The following is a 22,125-nucleotide window of genomic DNA, read 5'->3' on the forward strand; positions in this document are numbered from 1 at the left end:
GAGGACAGAGCTTTGTCACACTTGCTACAGTGAAATTTCCTGAACCCAAGACAGAACACTTCCCATGGAGGACTCTAAATGAGAGAATTCCTAGAACAAGAGACCAGAATGACTTAGAATAATAGAATCATAGAAATGTAGGGCTGGAATGGACCTTTAGAGATTATCAAGCCCAGCCGCCTCTGCTGAGGCAGAACCAACTATAGACCTCCCTCACAGCTGTTTGGAGGTATTTACCAACAGTGATGGGGATTTCACAACCTCTTGCAAGCATATTCCAGAATTTGTCTACCCTTGTAGTTAGAAAGCTTTTCCTAATATCTAACCTAAATGTCCCTTGCTGCAGACTAAGCTGATTACTTCTCGTTCTGCCTTTAGTGTAAAACTCAATTTAGTTTGGTCAGGACTGGGAAAATAGAACCTAATTAGTGTCATGTTTTGCTAATATTAAACAGCTGGGTTCATTAAACAAGAAGTTCTCAAATGTTGTAGTGGAGATTATATCTTACTTGTGTATCTATGGTCCACTGCCTTCTCCATTCACACGTGCATAATGATTTTTAAGTACTTTTTAGTTTCTTTTTATGCATTTTAGCAACCAGATACAAGAAGAGGTAGCACCAAGTAAATAGCCAGTGACGCATATGGCCAAAGTTTAGGAACCTCTGGCATTAGAATTTGCCATCCTTCATTCTGGGCCATGCCAGGATAAAAGTCCATGTGCTTTATAAATGGACTTTGTTAGACTTTAGGAAATGATTTTAACACCTTTAACCTTTTTCTACATAGATGCTTTCTTTATAATGGCAGCAAGAAGACTACTTTTGCAATGCTTCAGTCATTTAAAGACAAGACCCTAATTGCAGAGATACTTTTGTATGCTATTCTCCTTTGAAAATATTATTTTGAAAGTGCCTTTTTTTTTTTTTAATCCCTTCATCTTGTATAAGGAGTGCATCATAAGTCTTGATCTATTTTGTATTCTGGCAGTCTTTAGGGCTTATTTAATTATACCATGCAATCTTTTGTTTCAAAGTTTCTAGTGGTGGGGGTGGGAATATACCTTGTAAGTCTCCTTCCCCTACCCCAAGGTAGGTGTGGATATTTAAACTTATGGCCAGCTGAAGCTTTTGTTAGCTCTCTTCAGTTGCTCAGCCAGCTTGGGATCTGGACTTCTACATTATGGTGATATCAAATTTTCTGAACCTGGACTGGAAAGTGAGATTTGATTTAAAGCTTTCCAGAAGCTTGGACAACATCTGTGTACCTCTTTGTGTAGGCATAATTTTTTTTTTTAAATGTGGAGTATTTTTGATCATGCATATTTTGCATGTGTCACCCACTGAGTCGCCAAAGCGATCCATGATCTTTAATTATGCAGTGATTGATCACTGCTTGATTTGGAAAAGTGATCACCTTATCTTTGGTCAATTAGCTTTTCTAGTGAGCTCCTCCATTAGGAGGAGTAGCAAGAAGTTATCTAGTTCTTGAGGTGTCATAAAGAGTTTGATACCATTCAGAGGTATTCCCAAATTTTCTTAAACTTATGAGAGTCCATATTGCTGTCTTGCTCCAATTTATGTAACAATCACTGGGGGTTATGATGGATCACAAACTGAACAAGTCGTCAATGTGATGCAATTGCAAAAAGGGCCAATATTTTGGGTTGTATTAGGAATATCATATGGAAGACAGGGGAGACAATTGTCCCACTCTGCTTGGCACTGGTAAGGCCTCAACTGGAGTATTGCAGCAGAGGAGTTTTAGGTTAGATATGAGGAAGAACTTTCCAACTATAAGGGAGTTAAGTTCTGGAATAGTCTTCCGAGGAAGGTTGTAGAATCCCAATCATTGGAGGTTTTTAAAGACAGGTTGGACAAACGCCTGCCAGGGATGGTCTGGGTTTACTTTGTCCTGTGTCAGCACAGGGGTCTGGATTAGATGACATCTGGACGCCCCTTCCAACCCTACATTTGTATGATTCTATAAGCTTCCCAGAACCTTAGTTCAGAGAGCTTTGACAGAACTAGTTGAGGTAATCTTATTGACAAGATCAAGGGTTTTTTATTTGTATTTGCCTTTCAGCTTTCTATCACTAGTATCTCAGGTATTGAGGCCTTTTTGACTGGCTGCAGATCACAAAATTTGTGTAGCAGGACTTCATTCGTCATTCTCAAGATCTTAAGTCTCTAAAATTTAAGTTCCTTCAGGAGTCATGGCTTAGCATCTGAGCATTTCTGAAACTCAATAATACTGTAAACCCTCATGGATTGGAAAACAGATCCCTATTCTTCCCTGGATTTTAAGTCTTTCTGATTGCTTGCTGGTCCTGCTCTGCTGGGGAGGATACAATCAGCACTTAAACCAGTGCTTCAAAGTTCTCCATTGGAAACTGGATAATCTGAGTGGGCTGCAGGGAAAGCCCTATGTAGATATTCTTCTTCAAGCGCTTGCTCATTTCCATTCCATGTTAGGTGCATGTCTTGCCACATGCACCGGTGCCGGAAGTTTTCCCCTCGGTCTACCTGTAGGGGACCCACTCTGGCGCCCTCTGGAGTGGCGTGCACATGCCACAGTATAAGGAGTGCTGCTGGCTCCCCCCACCCTCAGTTCCTTCTTACGCCAGTGATGGTGCTGGAACGTTTGTTGCTTTGGTAAATTCTTCAGTTCAGAACTGTTTGTTGCGAAATTTCCTGTAAATAGTTAGATAATTTTTATACATAGTTCCCTTAGTGTTTGTTAAACTAGTTGATGGTCCCAGACGGGACTTAGCCCAGGGACAGGGTATGCCCAGTTCCCGGTTTTCAAACCCTGCGACAGCTGCAAGAAGCTGATACCAGTCAGTGACCCACACAGTAGCTGTCTAAGGTGTTTCGGGGAAACCCACATCAGCGACAAGTGTCGCATCAGCAAAATTTTTAAACCTCGGATGAAGATGGAGCGGGACATTCAACTCCAGGTGCTCCTTATGGAGACTGCGTGAACACCAGAACCGTCCAGGTTGGACTCTGCACCCAGCATCGCAGCTTCGGTGTGGAGTGTACCACCGGCACCATTTTTGGACCGGTGTCAATCCCTCTCCCCGGTACCAACAGGGAAAAGGAAGAAGATGGGAAGAGGTTGTTCTCCTGCTCCCCTCAAGGACAAGGAGAGGGCAGAGGAGAGCAGAGACCCATGAGAGGCAGCCAGTCATCTTCAACAGGGAGTTGGGCCCCAGCTGTGGTTGAACAGGCTAGCCCATCCTGGGATGCGCCGTCTACCCCGGATAGTGACACCAGAGTCCAGCACGTAGTGGCATCATGGACCCCAGAAGGCCTGCAGGCCACGCAGGCGATATGTTCCTCCCAGTGCCACCCATACCAGGCACAGCAGCTCCCAAATCCAGGGATAAGCCTGCCCTGGGGCTGTTCGATCAGACACAGCTCAAAAACATTCAGCGTCGATTGTTGGGGAACTGGCTCCACTGAATGCCAACGCTGGTCGTCCCTATCAAGATCCTGGAGATCATCGCCCTCGTACAGATCCCACTCAGAACATGGGGTCAAATACTGCCAGAACTGAGGTGCCTGGTCGACCTTGGTGTGGTTGAGATCTCTGGAACCCCATGGCCCGTCCTCATGAGGCTCTGAGTTGAGCCAGGAGTCCCTACCAGCAGGACAAGGCCCTCCCTTCAGAGCTCCATTTCTCCCTGCAGTACCGCTAGGGCCATCGTGGCCATCCCAAGGGTGCAAATTGGTGTTGGGAGTCTCCAACAAACCCTCTGCCATGGTCTGCCACCCCCATGGGGAGGCAGAGGTCACCATTCATGGGACCCCTCAGGTGCAACCTGCTGGGGAAGAAGGTCCTGCACATCAGATCTCGGGATGGCAGTACCTACTGCACCTGCATCCTCCTCCTCATCAGCCAATGAGGCGATAGCCGGACCCCCGCTTCCAGTCCCTGAGGATGATGCCAGAGCTCATCAAGAGCTTTTGAAGAGGGTTGCCTCTAATTGGGGCTAGAGGCTGGAGGAGTCCTTGGACTCTCTTCGATGTCCTCACTTCATCAGCCCCAGGGAGGGTGGCATTGCCGGTGCACAAAGGGGTGGCCAAGATAATGAAGTCCCAATGGCAGACTCCCTACTTGCTACCCCCAATTTCCAAGCGATCAGAATGCAAGTATTATGTGCCCACTAAAGGGTATGACTATCTCTATACCCACCTCACCCTGGGCTCGCTGGTGGTCTCAGCAGTCAGCAAGTGGAAAAGGCAGGGTCAACCAGGTGTGACTCCCAAGAATAAAGAAGCAATAAAGCTCGATTTATTTGGGAGAAAAATTTATTCATCCTCAAGCCTGAAGCTGAGGGTAGCCAACTATCGGGCCTTGCTGGGCTGCTATGATTTTAATATTTGTGAATCCCTAGCCAAATTCTCCGACTCCCTCCATGGAGGATCCCAGAAAGGAGTTCCACGTGATCCTGGAGAAGGGAAAGGGAGTGGCGAGAGCAGCACTGCAAGTGGCCTCAGACGCGGCTGATTCTGTAGCACGGACCATGGCCTCCACCATATTGATGAGAAGGCTGGTGTGGCCTTCAGTCCTCAGGCCTGTTGGTGGAGGTCCAACAATCCATCTAGGACCTCCCATTCGATGGTCAAGCCCTGTTTGCAGAACAAACCGACAGTAAACTGCATGGGCTAAAGGACTTGTGCACTACGCTTAAGACCATGGGCCTTTACACCTCGGGCCCACAGAGAAAGCGTTTAAAGCCGCAGCCATTTAGTGGCTGGACAGCCAGCCTAGATCAGAGCCCTTCCGAAAAAAGAACAAGGGCTACAAGTGCCAACAGGGCCAGCAGCCCGCTACTTCGGCACAGTCCAGATCCACCCGCACCTAGCCAGGGGCTAAGCAGGCATTTTAAGGGTGCGCCTAAGGGCAACATTTCAGCAGTGGCTGTCAATGGTCTATAACCCGTCCAGAGATCACCTGGACAAGGTCATCACCATCCCGCCAAGGGTAGTTGCTTCTTTACAGTGATGGACGACCCAGGGGCAGTCCTCGAAGGAGTGCCGTTTGACAACCCACAGTCCTCTGTCTCATTGATATCGGATGCCTTGGATCTCGGTTGGAGAGTGTATCTCTGCACAATGCAGATTCAAGGGACATGGTCCCCAGAGGCGGTGACGTTGCATATCAATGTCAAAGAGCTCAGAGCAGTCAGTTTAGCCTGCACAGTCTTCCTGCCACAGTTGACTGGTCAAGTGGTGCAAGTGCTGACGGACAACACGGCCTCGATGTTTTACATTAACAGGCAAGGGGGAGCCTGCTCGTCGGCTCTCTGCCAAGAAGCACTCCGCTTGTGAGATTTCCGCATCCATCATGCGAGCCATCTGGAGGCCTGTCACCTCCCCTGCATAAGGAACACACTAGTGGATCACCTCAGCAGGTCCTTCTGCTCTCGCCATGAGTGGTCACTCAACTTTAGAAGTGGGGAACTCCCTAAATGGATCTCTTTGCCACCAGAAAGAACAGGAAGTGTCATCAGTTTTGCTCTCTGCAGGGCCTCGGCAAGGGCGCACTCTGATGCCTTTCTCCTGTTTGTAGTCCGGGGACCTGATGTATGCTTTCCCACCAATCCCTCTCATCAGTAGGGTACTGTCAAAAATCAAGAGACAGGGCTCGAGTCATCATGATCACCCCCAGCAAGACCGCGCTAGCATTGGTTCAGCACGCTGATGGACCTTGCCGTAGCCACCCCGTGTTCACTACCCAACCGCCTGAACCTTCTTTCACAGGATCATGGTCGCCTCCTTGCCCCCTCTCCACCTCGTGGCGTGGATGTTGCGTGGTTGAACCCAGAGGAGCGGACCTGCTCTAGTAGGGTACAGCAGGTCCTTCTAGAGAGCACAAAGTCTTCCACTAGAGCGACTTACCTGGCCAAGTGGATGAGGTTCTCCCGCTGGATGTCTGAGTGTAGCAGCTCCCCTATGTGCTAATCTCTGCAGTCCATCTTGGATTACCTGCTTCACCTGAAGAATCGGGGCCATGCCCTTTCTTCTGTCAAGATCCACCTGGCTGCCATTTTGGCTCTTCACCCGTCGATCCAGGGAAGATTGGTGTTTTCACATGGAATGTTGATCAGGTTTCTGAAAGGCCTCGATAGGTTCTTCCCTCTGATTTGGGACCCAATCCTGCAATGAGACCTCTACCTGGTCAATGCCAAACTCACAGGACTGCTTTTTGAGCCCATGGGCTCTTGCTCCCTTTCCTACTTGTCAGGAAGGCCGCCTTTTTTGTTGCAGTGATGTTGGCGAGACGGGTGTCGGAGATTAAAGCCCTCACCTCAGAGCTGCCATATACAGTGTTCTACAAGGCCAAGGTACAACTGCAACCCCATCCAGCCTTCCTGCCAAAGGTGGAGGTCTCCTTCCATGTCAACCAGGATATCTTTCTCCTGGTATTCTGCCCTAAGCTGCACAAGACTGCTGAGGAGAAGCGGCTGCATGCCTTGGATGTTTGGCGTGCCTTGGTGTTTTACATAAAGCCTACCAAACCCTTCAGCAGGTCGACCCAGCTCTTCATTGCAACAGCGGATAGGATGAAGGGCCTTCCATTGTCATCTCGGAGGATCTCTAATCAGATTATCTTCTGTATCTGGACCTGCTACGAGCTAGCACAGGTCCAACTGCTGCCTATTGTGAAGGCCCTCTTGATGGAAGCTGAAGTGTCCTTGGTGACCTTCCTGGCGCATGTCCCCATCCAGGATATTTGCAGGGCTGTGATGTGGTCTTCGGTGCACACGTTCAAGGCACACAGCAAGCTAGAAACAACGCTGGGTTCGCCAGACCACTGTTGCAATCTGCATACCCATGAATTCCTGTCCGCCTCCGATGGTACTGCTTGGGGGTCCCCTAACATGGAATGGACGTGAACAAGCACTCAAAGAAAAGACAGTTACCTTTTCCATAACTGCTGTTCTTTGAGATGTGTTTGGTCATATCCATTCCATCATCCACCCTACTTCTCCACTGTCAGTTTCTGGCAAGAAGGAACTGAGGGTTGGGGGAGCCGGCAGCACCCCTTATACCGTGGCATGTGCGCAGCACTCCAGAGGGTGCCAGAGCTGGTACCCTATGGATACCATAGAGGGAAAAACTTCCGGCACTGTTGCATGTGGCGAGCGCACACACCTAACATGGAATGGACGTGAGCCACGCATCTTGAACACCAGTTATGGAAGAGGTAACTTTCTTTTCACCATCTTTTGTGTTAGAAAGAAACTGCATCACAGAGTGGATAAAAATGAGGTTTTTATGATTTAAATTATATATTTATTTTTTAAAAAAAATTCAGTCAAATACAGATTTTTTTTAAAAATAAACCAAGTTATCATTTAAACTGTCATTTTTTGTTGAGGCCTAAACTTAGTATGGTTTATTAAATTATTTAAATTAAATAAAAAAAAGAATCATTACGTTTGCTGCCAAATTTTGAAGAAAGTCAGACTACTGAAGTGGTGGAGTTCTGTGGCTAAGCATGTGAATCAGGGTCTATTGACATGCTAAGGTAACTTTTTTTGACAGCAGTAGCCTTTTCAGGTGCAAAAGGGATATTTTCTTTCTTTATTCATTCAACTAGTTCAATGACTAGTTGATTCAAAGTTAAGAAACCAATGTGGAGTTGAAAAGCAGGAAATCTTGTTTGTTCCCTCCAGTCTGTGAATAAGAACTAGGCCTAAAAGGATGATCTACTTGTTCCAAAATCTTGAGGGACATGGTGACTGGAAAAAAATCATTTGAATTCATTAACTACAGATAATACTTCCTTTGTTTAATAAATCAGTTTTAAATGACACACATTTTGATAAACCTTTTTCTTATGTATCCAGTACTTATTAAATAAGAAAAATTAAAGTACTATGTGTGTATTTAATTGAATTTGAATTTCTATCTAAATGGAGCTTTGCACAAACCCCACATAAAATATTAATCAGATACTAGAAAAAGGGTGAATGTTAGATTTTTTTTTTTGATTACATTACAAATCTGAATAAAGATAAATTTAAGCTACATAATTGCTTAAATAAATGTGTATACATATAGTGTATTCTCCTGGTTTAGTATAAAGAACCACCAAATGTAGTATAAAGTGTGTAATTAGTGCAAAGGCTATCTTTGGTTGCAAATGACATGTTTTAATGGTTACCAATTAATGAGAACCAACCTTTCTGTAGGAAAAGAACTAAAAAATAGAAATGGAAATCATGATTAAAATCCATGATTTAGATCAGTTTCCTGTTTGCTGATTTATATCACTTTGATTTAAATTAGTCCAGCCTGATGCACAGTTCTGTTTTGTTTGAATGGATCTGCTCTAGAAAGTGATCATAAAGGAAAAGGATCACAGACTATGTTATATGAAAGTTGGATTTCTGGAAGTATTTCCTGCCTATATGGATATCCACCCCATTGTTTAGTTAAGTTTTGTATTTAACAGTTTATCAGAAAAAAGAAAAGGAGCACTTGTGGCACCTTAGAGACTAACAAATTTATTTGAGCATAAGCTTTCGTGAGCTACAGCTCACTTCATCGGATGCATTTGGTGGAAAATACAGTGGGGAGATTTATATACACACACAGAGAACATGAAATAATGGGTTTTATCATACACACTGTAAGGAGAGTGATCACTTAAGATGAGCCATCACCAGCGGGGGGGGGGGGGGGGGAGGAGGAAAACCTTTCATGGTGACAAGCAGGTGGGCCATTTCCAGCAGTTAACAAGAATGTCTGAGGAACAGTGAGGGGTGGGGTGGGGTGAGAAATAACATGGGGAAATAGTTTTTACTTTGTATAATGACTCATCCACTCCCAGTCTCTATTCAAGCCTAAGTTAATTGTATCCAGTTTGCAAATTAATTCCAATTAATTTCTCCCCGCCACCCCCCCCCCCCACTGTTCCTCAGACGTTCTTGTTAAGTGCTGGAAATGGCCCACCTTGCTTGTCACCATGAAAGGTTTTCTTCTCCTCCCCCCCCCCCCCCCCGCTGGTGATGGCTCATCTTAAGTGATCACTCTCCTTACAGTGTGTATGATAAAACCCATTGTTTCATGTTCTCTGTGTGTGTGTGTGTGTGTGTGTGTGTGTGTGTGTCTGTGTGTGTGTGTGTCTATAAATCTCCCCACTGTATTTTCCACCGAATGCATCCGATGAAGTGAGCCGTAGCTCACGAAAGCTTATGCTCAAATAAATTTTTAGTCTTTAAGGTGCCACAAGTATTCCTTTTCTTTTTGCGAATACAGACTAACACGGCTGCTACTCTGAAACAGTTTATCAGGTATTCTTCAAGAAACTTCCATTGGCGAGGACAAGCCAGGGCTGCTATACAAGAGATAGTGGCTTGGGCCCAATGTTTCTTTTCTGAAACTGGCTTTTACACCTATGACCTCAAGAAGAAGGAGCAGTTTATTCTAGCTTAGGGAGATTCTTCAAAAATACAACTTTCAAATAGGAGCAAAGCTTGTTTGTTTCAAGTTGTACTGTGAAGACAGTAGAAATCATAATGTGTTAAGTAGTGCACTGTTTACTCCTGCTGCATTTCATCCAGGTACATAAGGGATGGGGAGCCTACTCTTCACAGAACAATTTCAGACATAAGAGTGGTAATGGGTCATGTTAATAAAACCCTCCAAAGAGCTACTTGTTACAGATAACCTATTGTGGTATGTAGCCATTCCATGAATGAAAGACTTATTTGAAACATTTACAATGCAAAGAATCTCATCTTCTGGGAACATAATTTAAAATTTAACTTGGGAAGATAAGAGAGCATTCTCTTCTTGACTTCCCTGAACAATACATTTATTACAAGGGAAGTGGGAAACAATCAAAATGTCAACATCCTCCCCCTCAAAAAAAGCAGTGTGTTCAGAGCTGGCTTTGACTTATTACCCTATCCATGGCTGTGCTTTCAAGCTTTAGTAACAGAAGGGAGGCATAAAGTTAATGAAAGTTTCTGAGGAATACATCCAGTGTAGTGGGTCTTCCTGGCTGTTGCATGGCTGAATTAAGGGCCCAGTATGGAGGGCATATCAGAGGGAGAGAAGGGGAGTGTCTGTAGTGCCATAAACAATTGCTAGTCTTATCTGCAGGCAGCCCCTGGGTAATCCTAATGTAAATATGTTGAATGAGCAGAGGAAGGTGCGGATCCTTTGGCGTTTTTTGACACACTGACTTACTGAAAGACTTTGAAAATAATTGAATGTTGAGGTTTTGAAAATAAATAGGGTGACTGTGTTGTGTACGAAGAGAAGGAAGGAGTTGCAAGACTACAGGACAGCTTTGAAGGAGACAGAATAAATTAAGATTATTAAGAGCACAGGCAGAGGAAGAATTAGAGATGAAAAGAAATAAAAGGTGAGGTAGAGCTGTGCAAGGCCTTGTGAGAGTGAAGTTTGATTTTGATTTGGAAACAGGAGAGGAAGCTATTAACAGTGTAGGAATGCCATGCTGGATCAGACCCATGTTGTGCTTAGTCCTGTATCCTATTGTCCGCGTCCAGCACCAGAAGAAGGAAAGGACGCTTTTATTTAGAAGTGTTTTTGTATAGGTTGGACATAACAAGGCATGTTGCTTACTATGATTGAGTTGAATTCTAAAGGGTTTTGTTGTAGGAATGGAGAAGAGAGGATGGGTTTTGTTTGAGATGTCAAAAAAGAAGCAACGGGATTAGAGCTTGGGAATGGAAAAAGTGGAGAGAGAAGTCTGATAGACACTAGCATAGCAAGCCTGTGTGATGGAAGTATAGTGGAGCTGTTAATGATAGTGAAGGGGGTAGAAGGGTTGGCAGGAAAAATTGGAATTTTGTTTTTTGTCACGTGTTTGTGAGAGGGGGAGCTGACGAAATACTGTTGAAGAAGGGAAGTGGTGGAGTTTCGGTATGTGGGTTTTGGAATACTCAGCTCATAGTTGGAGCCACGTGTGGTTGAGGGTGCCCAGAGAAAGGGAGAAGAGTTCAAATCAATGGATGTCCTTGGTGATTTTTTCATTCATTTAGTCGCATTAAGTCAACACACAATACAGGTGCCAAGAAGTGGCATTTCTAAACATTTTGGAATACTTAGTTTCATATTTTTTCTCATCTTCTGTTGTTGCATCTAATTGCCCACTAATTAAGACTGGCAAATTTTGGAACACTGGGTGAGTGAATAGTCCTCAAGATTTACTTGCTTTTTGGCATTCTTCCTAAACTGTAAACTTTTGCTTGCTGTCCTCCTTTGCTACCTAAAATATAGTTAGCCTGATTGCAGTGAAGACCTTTTAAGTCTCTAACAGGATATTGCCTTACCTGGATTTTCAAAAGTAAATTTTAATTTTTTTATGAATAGAAATAATCCTGTACAAAGATAAATATATGTAGGGACCTTTCTGTGATGCGAGGAGTATCTTCAGGTTTTTATTGAAGCTCCCATGAGATCTGAATGAGCGCCTTGTGCTATTACAAATATTATAACTAGTAAGGAGGAAGTAGAGTAGCTATAGACTTTTCCTGTAAGCATAATTGTTAATACAGAATTACCTTCTAATCTTGATCAAGAGAAAAAAGACAAGAGAATTTAGAAGCGGTAGTGTAGCATTTCTCCTAATTACTAAAATAAAGGACATTTTGAATAACATTAAGGACATAGTTTGTTTTTTTTCTCCTCCCCACCCTCCCCCATAGAGAAATTCCTGTGAGTTTTAACAAAGTCCCATTTTTGTCTTTTTTTTCAAATGGGAAAGGGATTGAAACAAAACTGGTTACCACATAAGAGGAGTTTGAGGACATGACTTACGACATCTGATCCTTATTTTTTAATTAAATATAATTTGAGAACTTTTTCCTTGGTGTTTTAGGACATTGCACAAATAAAGGATAGTATGTGCTTTGTCCCATGGAGGAGAGGTGAAGCTTTAGTTCATTTGGCAGTGCCTGCTTGGCAGTTATTGAACAGCATCTGAAGAGACTGGTAGGTCTTTCAAGCCCTAACAACTTTTACCAGCTGAGAAAGCTAAAGTATGTCAGAAAGAGTGGACAAAGAACTTGGAATCCTAGGAAGGATATTTCATTTCTGAAATGCTTTGAACTTATTTAAATGTTCTGGCTTGTAACAAGTTTACTTGCTAAGAATGCCTGAAAGATTTTTAAGGTTTTTGGTTTTTTTTTTTTTTCCTTATGTCTGCTTGTTTTGCACTTTAGAAATAAAAGGAATGTCAAATCTCCCTTCTTCTCTTCCCTCCCCTTTAACAAGGTGTTAGAAAGGATATTTATTTGCCTGTTCTAACACTTTTTAGTTAAAGATGCTGAATCGTTAAAATGCTTCCTTTATGTAAAATGTCATTAAAGTTATGCATGAGTCAAGGAGAACATATAGAAAGTTTTAAACAGTCTGACTAAAACTTGCTTCCTTTCGCCATTGTTCCTTTTATTTTCTAAGGTCTTGTGATATCACTTTTTTTTTTTTTTTTTAAGTTCTCCATATCTTGCAGTCTAGAATAGGACCTGAATTCTTAGCAGAAAATTGTTGGTTGGTTTTTTTTTTTTTTAAAGCCTTTCGGGGCGTCCTTTGTCACAAAAAGAAAAGGAGTACTTGTGGCACCTTAGAGACTAACATCCGATGAAGTGAGCTGTAGCTCACGGAAGCTTATGCTCTAATAAATTTGTTAGTCTCTAAGGTGCCGCAAGTACTCCTTTTCTTTTTGCGAATACAGACTAACACGGCTGCTACTCTGAAACCTTTATCGCAAAGAATCAGAAAAAGGGCATGAGCCAAGATTTTTTTTTTTTCTTTGTGTGTAACATTTAATGAAACCTCTTGCTTTCACTTGTAGATTATCCACAATCCCTGCCTTGACTTCCTTCTCAAAAGATTCTTAGCTTGAGGGGCAACATGATCTAGGAGAGCAATCATAGCTTTGGGAATTTGGAACTCCTGAGTTCAAATCCTTGTCCGGTCATTGACTTGCTGTATGGTCTTAAGCGAGTCATTTCACCTCTTTGCCTAGTTTTCTCCTTCTGTAAAATGGGGATAGTTCTAAGCATCTATAAAGCATACCTTCACCATCATATATAAATGCTTGCTTCCTCTTAACCCTTTTCTACAATAGAGATTATTGCTAACATTTTCTTGTTGCTCCTACTAGTTCCACACCACCAGTGGGGACTCTAGTGAATATAGAGTTCCAGACAACTTGAGGCTATTGCTTGGAATAGGGTTAAACAATATGATGGCTACATGGAGACCTATCCACACTAGTACACCCATAATTGTTAAAATATACCAAAAATCCCATTACAGGTACAGACACAGAGGTGTTGTAAGGATTAATTAATACTGCTACAATGCTGTGAAGAGGTCCAGTATTATCTAGGAGCTAAGTGTTATCTTTAGTCCATTTAGTTTTATTTACAATTTAAATAGTTTCTAGTTTCTTGAGTAGAAACTCTTGCTGATTAATGAGCGTATTTCTAGGAAGACAAACCAGTCCAATGGATGCTACTAGATGCATTGAAAAGCTTTCAAAGTCAGCCTTACTTTAGTTAAATACTTCTCAAGAGCAGTTTACTAAATATATAGTACAAGACAGAAGGAATTGAATTGATTTTTAGCTAATTCATTTTTTAAAAAGTGTTGGCTATGAGTTTTTTCTTAAAAAATCATCTTAAACTTTATATAGTTAAGGGGGTATTTAATGGACAGAGCTGTAATGTGTTCTGTACTTCAGACAGTATTTTTCTTCCTTTTGACTCACTTACCAGAAATAATGCACAAGATGCATTTACAACTTGGTTATCTGTCAGTTTTATTTTAATAACCGTTTTGTATTCCCCCTCCTTGTCAGGTCTGCACAAGCTGTGAAGACAATGCAGAAGCCAATGGTTTTTGTGTGGAGTGTGTAGAATGGTTATGCAAGACCTGCATCAGAGCTCACCAGAGGGTTAAATTCACAAAGGACCATACAGTCAGACAGAAAGAAGAAGTATCACCAGGTAATACATTTTGCTTTCTTCTTCACTTTGGGTGCAAATCTGTCTTGAATAATTTTATTTAAGCCAGTATACTTCTTTAGGAGGATATGCACTCTAGTGTAAATTTAAGAGCCCCCTTCTCCCTGTTAAACATAAAGGGATAAATTCATCCCTGGTGTAACTCCACTGAAATCAAGGGATTACATTACGTGTGAGCTTGGTCCAGAGAGACTTGAATCAGGAAAAATGAGGAAAATTCATGCTTAAGATATGTTCCACACTAAATGGTATTAAACTATTTTCTAGCCTTTCTCAAATTGACTGCACAGGAGATAATCTTTCGAACAGTCAGCTCCCACACTGTAGAGCTCTACCAACTATTAACATTAATTTACTGCAATAAGCCACCACAGGGAGCGCAGCAGTAGGTTGTTCCTGCTTTCCTTTGGCATTCAGTTGCTGAAGAATTGTGCCTCTAGCTACTAATTCACATCCTGGCATGGCTTATTGCTTTTCAAGCGTGTAGCTTTAGTTTATAATTTTACTGTATATTAAAAAGATTTTAAAACTTTTTTTGAGGCAGTATGTTAAGCACTGTGAAAAGTACTTGCTAGAAGTCCAAGAAAACATTAGGGAGAAGGTTGTTGTACTTTTTTGCTACTTTAAATATATTTATTGCAAAGTTATTTTTCTAAAATTTTAATAGGTTTGTTGTACACATTTGGCCTGTTCAGACTGCACTCATTTTCTCTTCGTCTTCTCTAGCCCCCCATGTCTCGCGCACGCACATGAGCTTGGCTACCCTTATTCTTGTACTTCATAGCCAAAGGGTAGCTTTCAAACCAGGTACTCATCTTCAAAACTAAGCTTAAAGCTTCTGTATATAATAATAATCTTGATTTATTTATTTTTTAGGATACAGCTCAACTCACAGAGAGATGATAAAAGCAGTAAAAACTTGCATTTTTTTTTCTTCCAGTCCCTACTACTGTCTCCTGTACTGTTTAGCTCTTAACTTTCTTTGCTATAACTTGTTTTAGTTAAGTAATGAGAGTTCCAAGTTTAACTGTCAGCCATCAGGTTTAGGTGCTTAACAAATTATCTGAGTTTTCAAGGTACTGAGCATGTGCAGGTCTCATCGTATGGTATGGTATTATTTCTTATGTTGTTAACACTTGTCCACTGAAGCTAGACTGAGACTGCCAATTCATTTAGAATTGGTTACTGATCAGCTGTTAGATGGTAACTTCTGGTTATTAGTCTTCTTGTCTGGTCTTAACAAGTGAGTAAGAAGTCAAAGATTCTGTTTCCTATTATCAATCCCCTGAGCTGTATGATGCTATGGTCTGAGTGACTTGAGCACAATAAAATGTGATTGACTGTTCTTTTATTATCAAGATATTGAGAAGAACTGCCAGTTTATAGTTGGTTCTCTGTCATGAGAATTCATTGCCTTGTCAGGCTTAGAATTACTGATTTTTCTGACTTTCCTGGGCCCAGAGCCAGGCAAGTGATTGTTTTGTTTCCAGTGCAAATCTGCCTTCAACTGCCTCTACAGGTATGCTGATGATATTCCCCCATCGTCTACTCCATGCTTAGTCAGAGCTGTCTGCAGAAGCTCTTTCTGAGGGCTCTTCCCCTCAAGATTATTAGCTAATTTTTCATGATCTCTTCACCTTCATCTCCAGGTGGCAAGAGGAGGGTCTTCAGGTGAATACTTCAAAAAACACGAGGGGGAAAGGAGTCCAGGAGAACTGGCTGTATTTTAAAGAATCCTTATTGAGGTTGCAGGAACAAACCATCCCAATGTGTAGAAAGAATAGTAAATATAGCAGACGACCAGCTTGGCTTAACAGTGAAATCCTTGCTGATCTTAAGCACAAAAAGGAAGCTTACATGAAGTGGAAGATTGGACAAATGACCAGGGAAGAGTATAAAACTATTGCTTAGGCATACAGGAGTGAAATCAGGAAGGCCAAATAACAATTGGAGTTGCAGCTAGCAAGAGATGTTAAGAGTAACAAGAAGAGTTTCTTCAGGTATGTTAGCAGCAAGAAGAAAGTCAAGGAAAGTGTGGGCCCCTTACTGAATGGGGGAGGCAACCTAATGACAGAGGATGTGGAAAAAGCTAATGTACTCAATGCTTTTTGTCGTCTCTGTCTTCACTAACAAGATCAGCTCCCAGACTACTGCACTGGGCAGCACAGTATGGGGAGGAGGTGACCAGCCCTCTATGGAGAAAAGTGAATCTGGACTATTTAGAAAATCTGAATGAGCACGACTCCATGGGGTCGGATGTGCTGCATCCGAAGGTGTGAAAGGAATTGGCGGATGTGATTGCAGAGCCATTGGCCATTATCTTATCGTGGCAATCGGGGGAGGTCCTGGATGACTGGAAAAAGGCTAATGTGGTGCCCATCTTTTAAAAAAAGGGAAGAAGGAGGATCCAGGGAACTACAGGCCAGTCAGCCTCACCTCAGTTCCTGGAAAAATCATGGAGCAAGTCCTCAAGGAATCAATTTTGAAGCACTTAGAGGAGAGGAAAGTGATCAGGAACAGTCAGCATGGATTCACCCAGGGCAAGTCGTGCCTGAATAACTTAATTGCCTTCTATGATGAGATAACGATCTCTGTGGATGAAGGGAAAGCAGTGGATGTGTTATTCCTTGACTTAACCAGAGCTTTTGATATGGTCTCCCACAGTATTCTTGCCAGCAAATTAAAGTAGTAAGGGCTGTATGAATGGACTATAAGGTGGATAGAAAGCTGGCTAGATCAGGCTCAACAGGTAGTGATCAATGGCTCCATGTCTAGTTGGCAGCCGGTATCAAGTGGAGTGCCCCAAGAGTCGGTCTTGGGGCCAGTTTTGTTCAATATCTTCATTAATGATCCGGAAGATGGCGTGGTCTGCACCCTCAGCAAGTTTGCAGATGACACTAAACTGGGAGGAGACGTAGATACACTGGAGGGTAGGGATAGGATACAGAGGGCCCTATACAAATTGGAGGATTGGGCCAAAAGAAATCTGATGAGGTTCAACAAGGACAAGTGCAGAGTCCTGCACTTAGGACAGAAGAATCCCATGCACCGCTAGAGTCTAGGGACCGAATGGCTCGGCAGCAGTTCTGCAGAAAAGGGCCTAGGAGTTACAGTGGACAAGAAGCTGGATATGAGTCAACAGTGTGCCCTCGTTGCCAAGAAGGCTAATGGCATTTTGGGCTGTATAAGTTGTGGCATTGCCAGCAGATTGAGGGACGAGATCGTTCCCCTCTATTTGACATTGGTGAGGCCTCATCTGGAGTACTGTGTCCAGTTTTGGGCCCCACACTACAAGAAGGATGTGGGAAAATTGGGAAAAAGAGTCCAGTTGAGGACAACAAAAATGATTAGGGGACTGGAACACATGACTTATGAGGAGAGGCTGAGGGAACTGGGATCACTTAGTCTGCAGAAGAAAAGAATGAGGGGGGGATTTGATAGCTGCTTTCAACTGCCTGAAAGGGGGTTCCAAAGAGGATGGAGCTATACTATTCTCAGTGATAGCAGATGACAGAACAAGGAGTAATGGTCTCAAGTTGCAGTGAGGGAGGTTTAGGCTTGACATTAGGAAAAACATTTTCCACTAGGAGGGTGGTGAAGCACTGGAATGGGTTACCTAGGGAGATGGTGGAATCTCCTTCCTTAGAGGTTTTTAAGGTCAGGCTTGACAGAGCCCTGACTGGGACGATATTAGTTGGTAATTGGTCCTGTTTTGAGCAGGGGATTGGACTAGATGACCTCCTGAGGTCCCTTCCAACCCTGATAGTCTATGATTCTATGAAGGCTAGGAACTCCACTGTTCCTGCTGTTCTACCACGCCATTGTTGATTTGTGCCCTGTCAGCAAAGCTTAAGGTTCCCATTCTTACGTTCTGCTCCATGTGCTGACAGACCACTCGGACGTCCCTTAGTTTCTACACCTTCATTTTCATCCTGACCCCATACCATTTTTCCCAACATAGGTCTTTCTCTTTCTCTGCTCCAAGATCATGACCGCCCACAAGCCTCAGTTCAATCAATGGGGGAAGTAGTGAGAGCTGTATGCGAGTCCCAGGCTGTTGTGCCAATCAGCTTCTATTGTCTATAGCTGTGTTTCTCAAGCTATCTGATGTGGGGGGAACCGGCAGGGTTTTTTTTCCCAGTGTGCGCACAGACTGGCAGCTGATGGCTCACAGACCGGCACCGGTCTGTGGACCACCACTTTGAGTAGCACTGGTCTATAGTGTTCTAGGAAGAGCTCTCACACCAATGCCTTTTTCCTGCCTTGCTTCCCTCACCATTTTCCTTTCAAGGATTTCTTGACATCAGAAGTATTCACTATAATCCTTGCTGACAAAGAGGAACTTTCCTCCCATTTGGTAATTTAGGTCACCCACCATCTAAGGAACCCTTGGAAGTCATGGAAGAATTGATCACTTCCACTTTTAAGATAGCTGAACCAGCAACCCATTTTCCTCAAGTCCTTCTCCTAGCCAGAACTCCTTAAGATGAAGAGGTAAAAAGACCTGTCTCCCTGTACTGTATCTTTTGAGAAAATTGACTCTCAGTACTCCTCCCCTGGCAAAAAGAAGTCGATTAATTATACCTCTATGAAAATCCAGTCTGATAAGACTACCTTTTCCATTCTGAAGATAGATTGCTTTTTCATCTTAGGATTCTTCTCAGGTAAAAAAGGTTTTTGAACCCAATTTAACGGGGTGAATTCGCCAAAGGACTTTGTAGACCAGAAGTCTGAAAACTTTTAAAAAGAGACTTTGAATGGTCTTCCGTGGCTTTTGTGGTACCACAATATGTATGGTGTCGGTTCAAATGCCTCTCAATGTCACCCATTCTCTCTAGTACTTTCATCTTCAGTGCTTCGTGTGACATCACCAGATTCTTCTCCAGATTCCCCCCCTCCCCTCCCAAAAAAAACCTTGGTCAAAGAACCTGGAACTGCACACCTCTAGGTAGGGTCACTGCCACCAGCAATCTGGTTCAGTTGCCCTTTCAAAGGGTGAAAGTGCTTGACACGTCCCTAGCAAAGTCCTTAAGAATTCTTTGGATGTCTGGATTATAATTTAATTCGGGTCCAATATCAAAACATTTGCTGGAGTTCAGGTCACTTCATCTCTCTGCAATTTCCAGTCCTCACAGAACCACCAATCTTTTCATCCCTTTCAAAACACTGGGGCCAAGAATTCTTTCCTAAGTCAGCCAGAGGGGCCTCTCCAGAAGAAGATTCTCTAAAAGATGAGCTCTGCTGATTTGAGCCCACCTACCTGTGGCAGGAAAGCCCAAAAATATCTTCTTAACCTGGGCTGATACCACACACTGTCAAAATTCTCAGATAAGGTCTTCTCATAGACTTTCAGCAGCCACCCTCTCTAACTTGTCTTTTGCCTTTTCTAATTGAAGATTATGTGAAAAGATGAGGGTTTCTAGACTCTAGTGCATTTTCTTTCCCTTAGAGCAATAATCTTGGTTCCATCATAAGAAAGGTTTGTTCTCCAGGTTCTTTGTGTTAATTAAAAGATCCCATAGATGTTCATCCAGTTCTGGAGCTGTCCAGCCTCAATCGTCACAGGTGAAAAACTTACTTCGGAATGAGGCTTAGGTTTTCTAATCCAAGAAATTTCCCTATAAAATGCTTTATGATCCATAGTGTAGGAGCTGATCTGTTTGGGGTCTTTTGACCATTTTCAGCAGCTCAAGCAGAGAGGAGTTACTTCTGGAGCCTGGATAGGTGGGGGAACCTAGTTTACCTAAACTGCAAAGGACTCCCAAGGGAAAGAGTGAAGTAAAACAAGGAATGTTGTGTTCGGGATGTCTGTTTTCTTGATATGTACTCTGTTTTATCTCTTAAGTAAAGAGCAGTGGTGGTCTAGGGTCTTGTACAAAGTCTATCTGTGTGAGCAGTGTTACACCAACCAAGTGTCCCTATGAGGGTGTAAGCCAAAAGGCTCTTGGTTGGAGTTCTGGAAGAGAGGTACGGGGAACAGGGATTCTAAGAAGTCAGCATTTTGTGTAATGGGCTACGCTGTTTGACTGTGGAGGTCTCAGCACAGTTTGTGAGACAGAGGGTCTGCATCCTGAGAGTGTGCCTATGGACCCCAAGACAGAGGCATTGCCTAGACGTTGTTAAAACTTCTGGATGCTCAACACAGCTAGGGATTCAGCATCTGGATCGCCACACAGTGAGTGGCTAGAAGGGGGCATTTGAGTGGACTTCTGACGTTCCTATTTTCTGAAAGCAGCATCACTTCAAAGACCTCCTAGTTCACTGTCCAATTGAAACAATGGAGCCTCAATTAAGTGTTACACACTCATACTAAATAACCCTTTAAGTCACCAGGAAAACGTTCTTGTCTTTTTCTAACTCAAATGTTTGTCTTCCTTTTGGCCATCAGAGAATTAGCATATTTTGTGGTTTCTTTGCAACAAGTAGTCTTACTTTAAACTTTTTTCAGATAAGGTGGTTGAAAGGCAAGCTCCCCATTTCATTTGTAAGAGAAATTTAACCTTCCATTTAAGCTAGTCAGTTTCCTTGTCCTCTTTGTCCTTAAAGCCTCTCTCATACTGAAGCTAGAGCTTTTGTAGAATGGTAAAATTCAGCGTGTATAGAATTAGTGTAGGGGGAAGCCCAATGATTTATTGGTGGTACTTACTTCTGCCTGGATAGATGAGGGAATGCCACCCCTTTCTTCATCTAGGTGGATTAAGGCCACTATCTTCCAAGATTCTAATCAAGATCTTCCTGAAATATAAGTGTTCATAGGGATACAACTACTTCATGGACAGAACTTGCAGGGAAGCTACTCAAGGGTCCCATTCAGAAGACAAAGCAGACATGCTTTATGTTCAAAGGCAGCACCGGATGAACAGAATCTAAGACTTTTATGGATGTTCTCCCATGAAAACACTTGATACAACAAAGCCAAAGTATAAATTTTCAACCTGTTTGGCTTGAAATGTCATCGCTTTAGCACCTCATATGTTTACATTCTGACTGTTGGATGGGAGTGCTATTGCACTGGAGTGGGAGAAGATCTCTTGTCTGCCTCCAAAACTCGAAGAAAGCAGATAAGTCCAACAGTTCCATGATGGAACAATGGATTCCAGTTCAAAGAAGACAGAATGGAAACATGGAAACTAACCAGCTTCTCATTCTAACCCAAGCCAATTAAGATTGTTTCAACTTGCTAATAGAAATTTTAATCCTCCTTTTTTCTACAGAGGCAGTTGGTGTGAACAGTCAGCGGCCTGTTTTCTGCCCCTACCACAAAAAGGAACAGTTGAAGCTCTATTGCGAGACCTGTGACAAACTTACATGCCGGGATTGCCAGTTACTGGAACATAAAGAGCACAGGTACCAAAGTAAACAACATATTTTTATACAACTAGTAGCTGATGCCTTATGAAAGATGTTGAACGAATTCTGAATTGGTTGGAGTACTAGCCTAGGTTATATTGTTGAGCAAGGCTCCTGCTAAAATGCAAAATTATTTTTTAACAAAAAGACCCATGAAGTAACTGAAGTTAACTGGCTGAAAGGTCTTGCTAAAGAAAGTCTTTGGTAAAGTTGAAAATAGAATCTTCATCTTTCAGCTTCTAACCCTGTGTGGGCCTTCCGTTATTGGCAGTTTAATTGCAGTAGACTCTCAGAGTTGCAAACACCTCGGGAAAGGAGGTTGTTCGTAACTCTGAACAAAACATTATGGTTGTTCTTTCAAAAGTTTACAACTGAACATTGACTTAATACAGCTTTGAAACTTTACTGTGCAGAAGAAAAATGCTGTTTTCCCTTTATTTTTTTAGTAGTTTACGTTTAACGCAGTACTGTACTGTATTTGCGGATTTTTTGTGGGTTTTTTTTTTGGTCTCTGAAGCTGCATGCTTTCCAAATGAGGGGTGTAGTTGACTCATCAGTTTGTAATTCTGGTGTTCATATCTCTGAGGTTCTACTGTAGATGGAAATCTTTGCTATGCAGCTCTTCAAACAGAGAGCCCTTAAAAGCACCGGGGCTATATTATGTAACTATATGGTCAAACATAATTCTCAGTTTGCCGTTGAACAGGATAGTTGTTTAAGAGGACATGACCAAACCTTTTATAAAGGGGAAA

The 22,125-nt window shown here is 42.7% G+C and overlaps 1 protein-coding gene across 6 annotated transcripts in view; it reads left to right on the forward strand.

Annotated features, from left to right (window-relative positions):
- The window catches only part of TRIM24 (tripartite motif containing 24), a 136,581-nt gene that overhangs the window by 60,748 nt on the left and 53,708 nt on the right, over nucleotides 1-22,125 (forward strand). For all 6 annotated transcript variants that reach the window (XM_043518906.1, XM_043518896.1, XM_038387842.1 and 3 more), the window contains exons 3-4: nucleotides 13,858-14,005; nucleotides 21,238-21,370. In XM_043518906.1, the coding sequence (XP_043374841.1) occupies nucleotides 13,858-14,005; nucleotides 21,238-21,370 (281 nt within the window). The remainder of the gene's footprint in view (nucleotides 1-13,857; nucleotides 14,006-21,237; nucleotides 21,371-22,125) is intronic.

Source organism: Dermochelys coriacea, chromosome 1, assembly GCF_009764565.3.
Source record: "Dermochelys coriacea isolate rDerCor1 chromosome 1, rDerCor1.pri.v4, whole genome shotgun sequence".
In the NCBI taxonomy this organism is placed as follows: Eukaryota; Metazoa; Chordata; order Testudines; family Dermochelyidae; genus Dermochelys; species Dermochelys coriacea.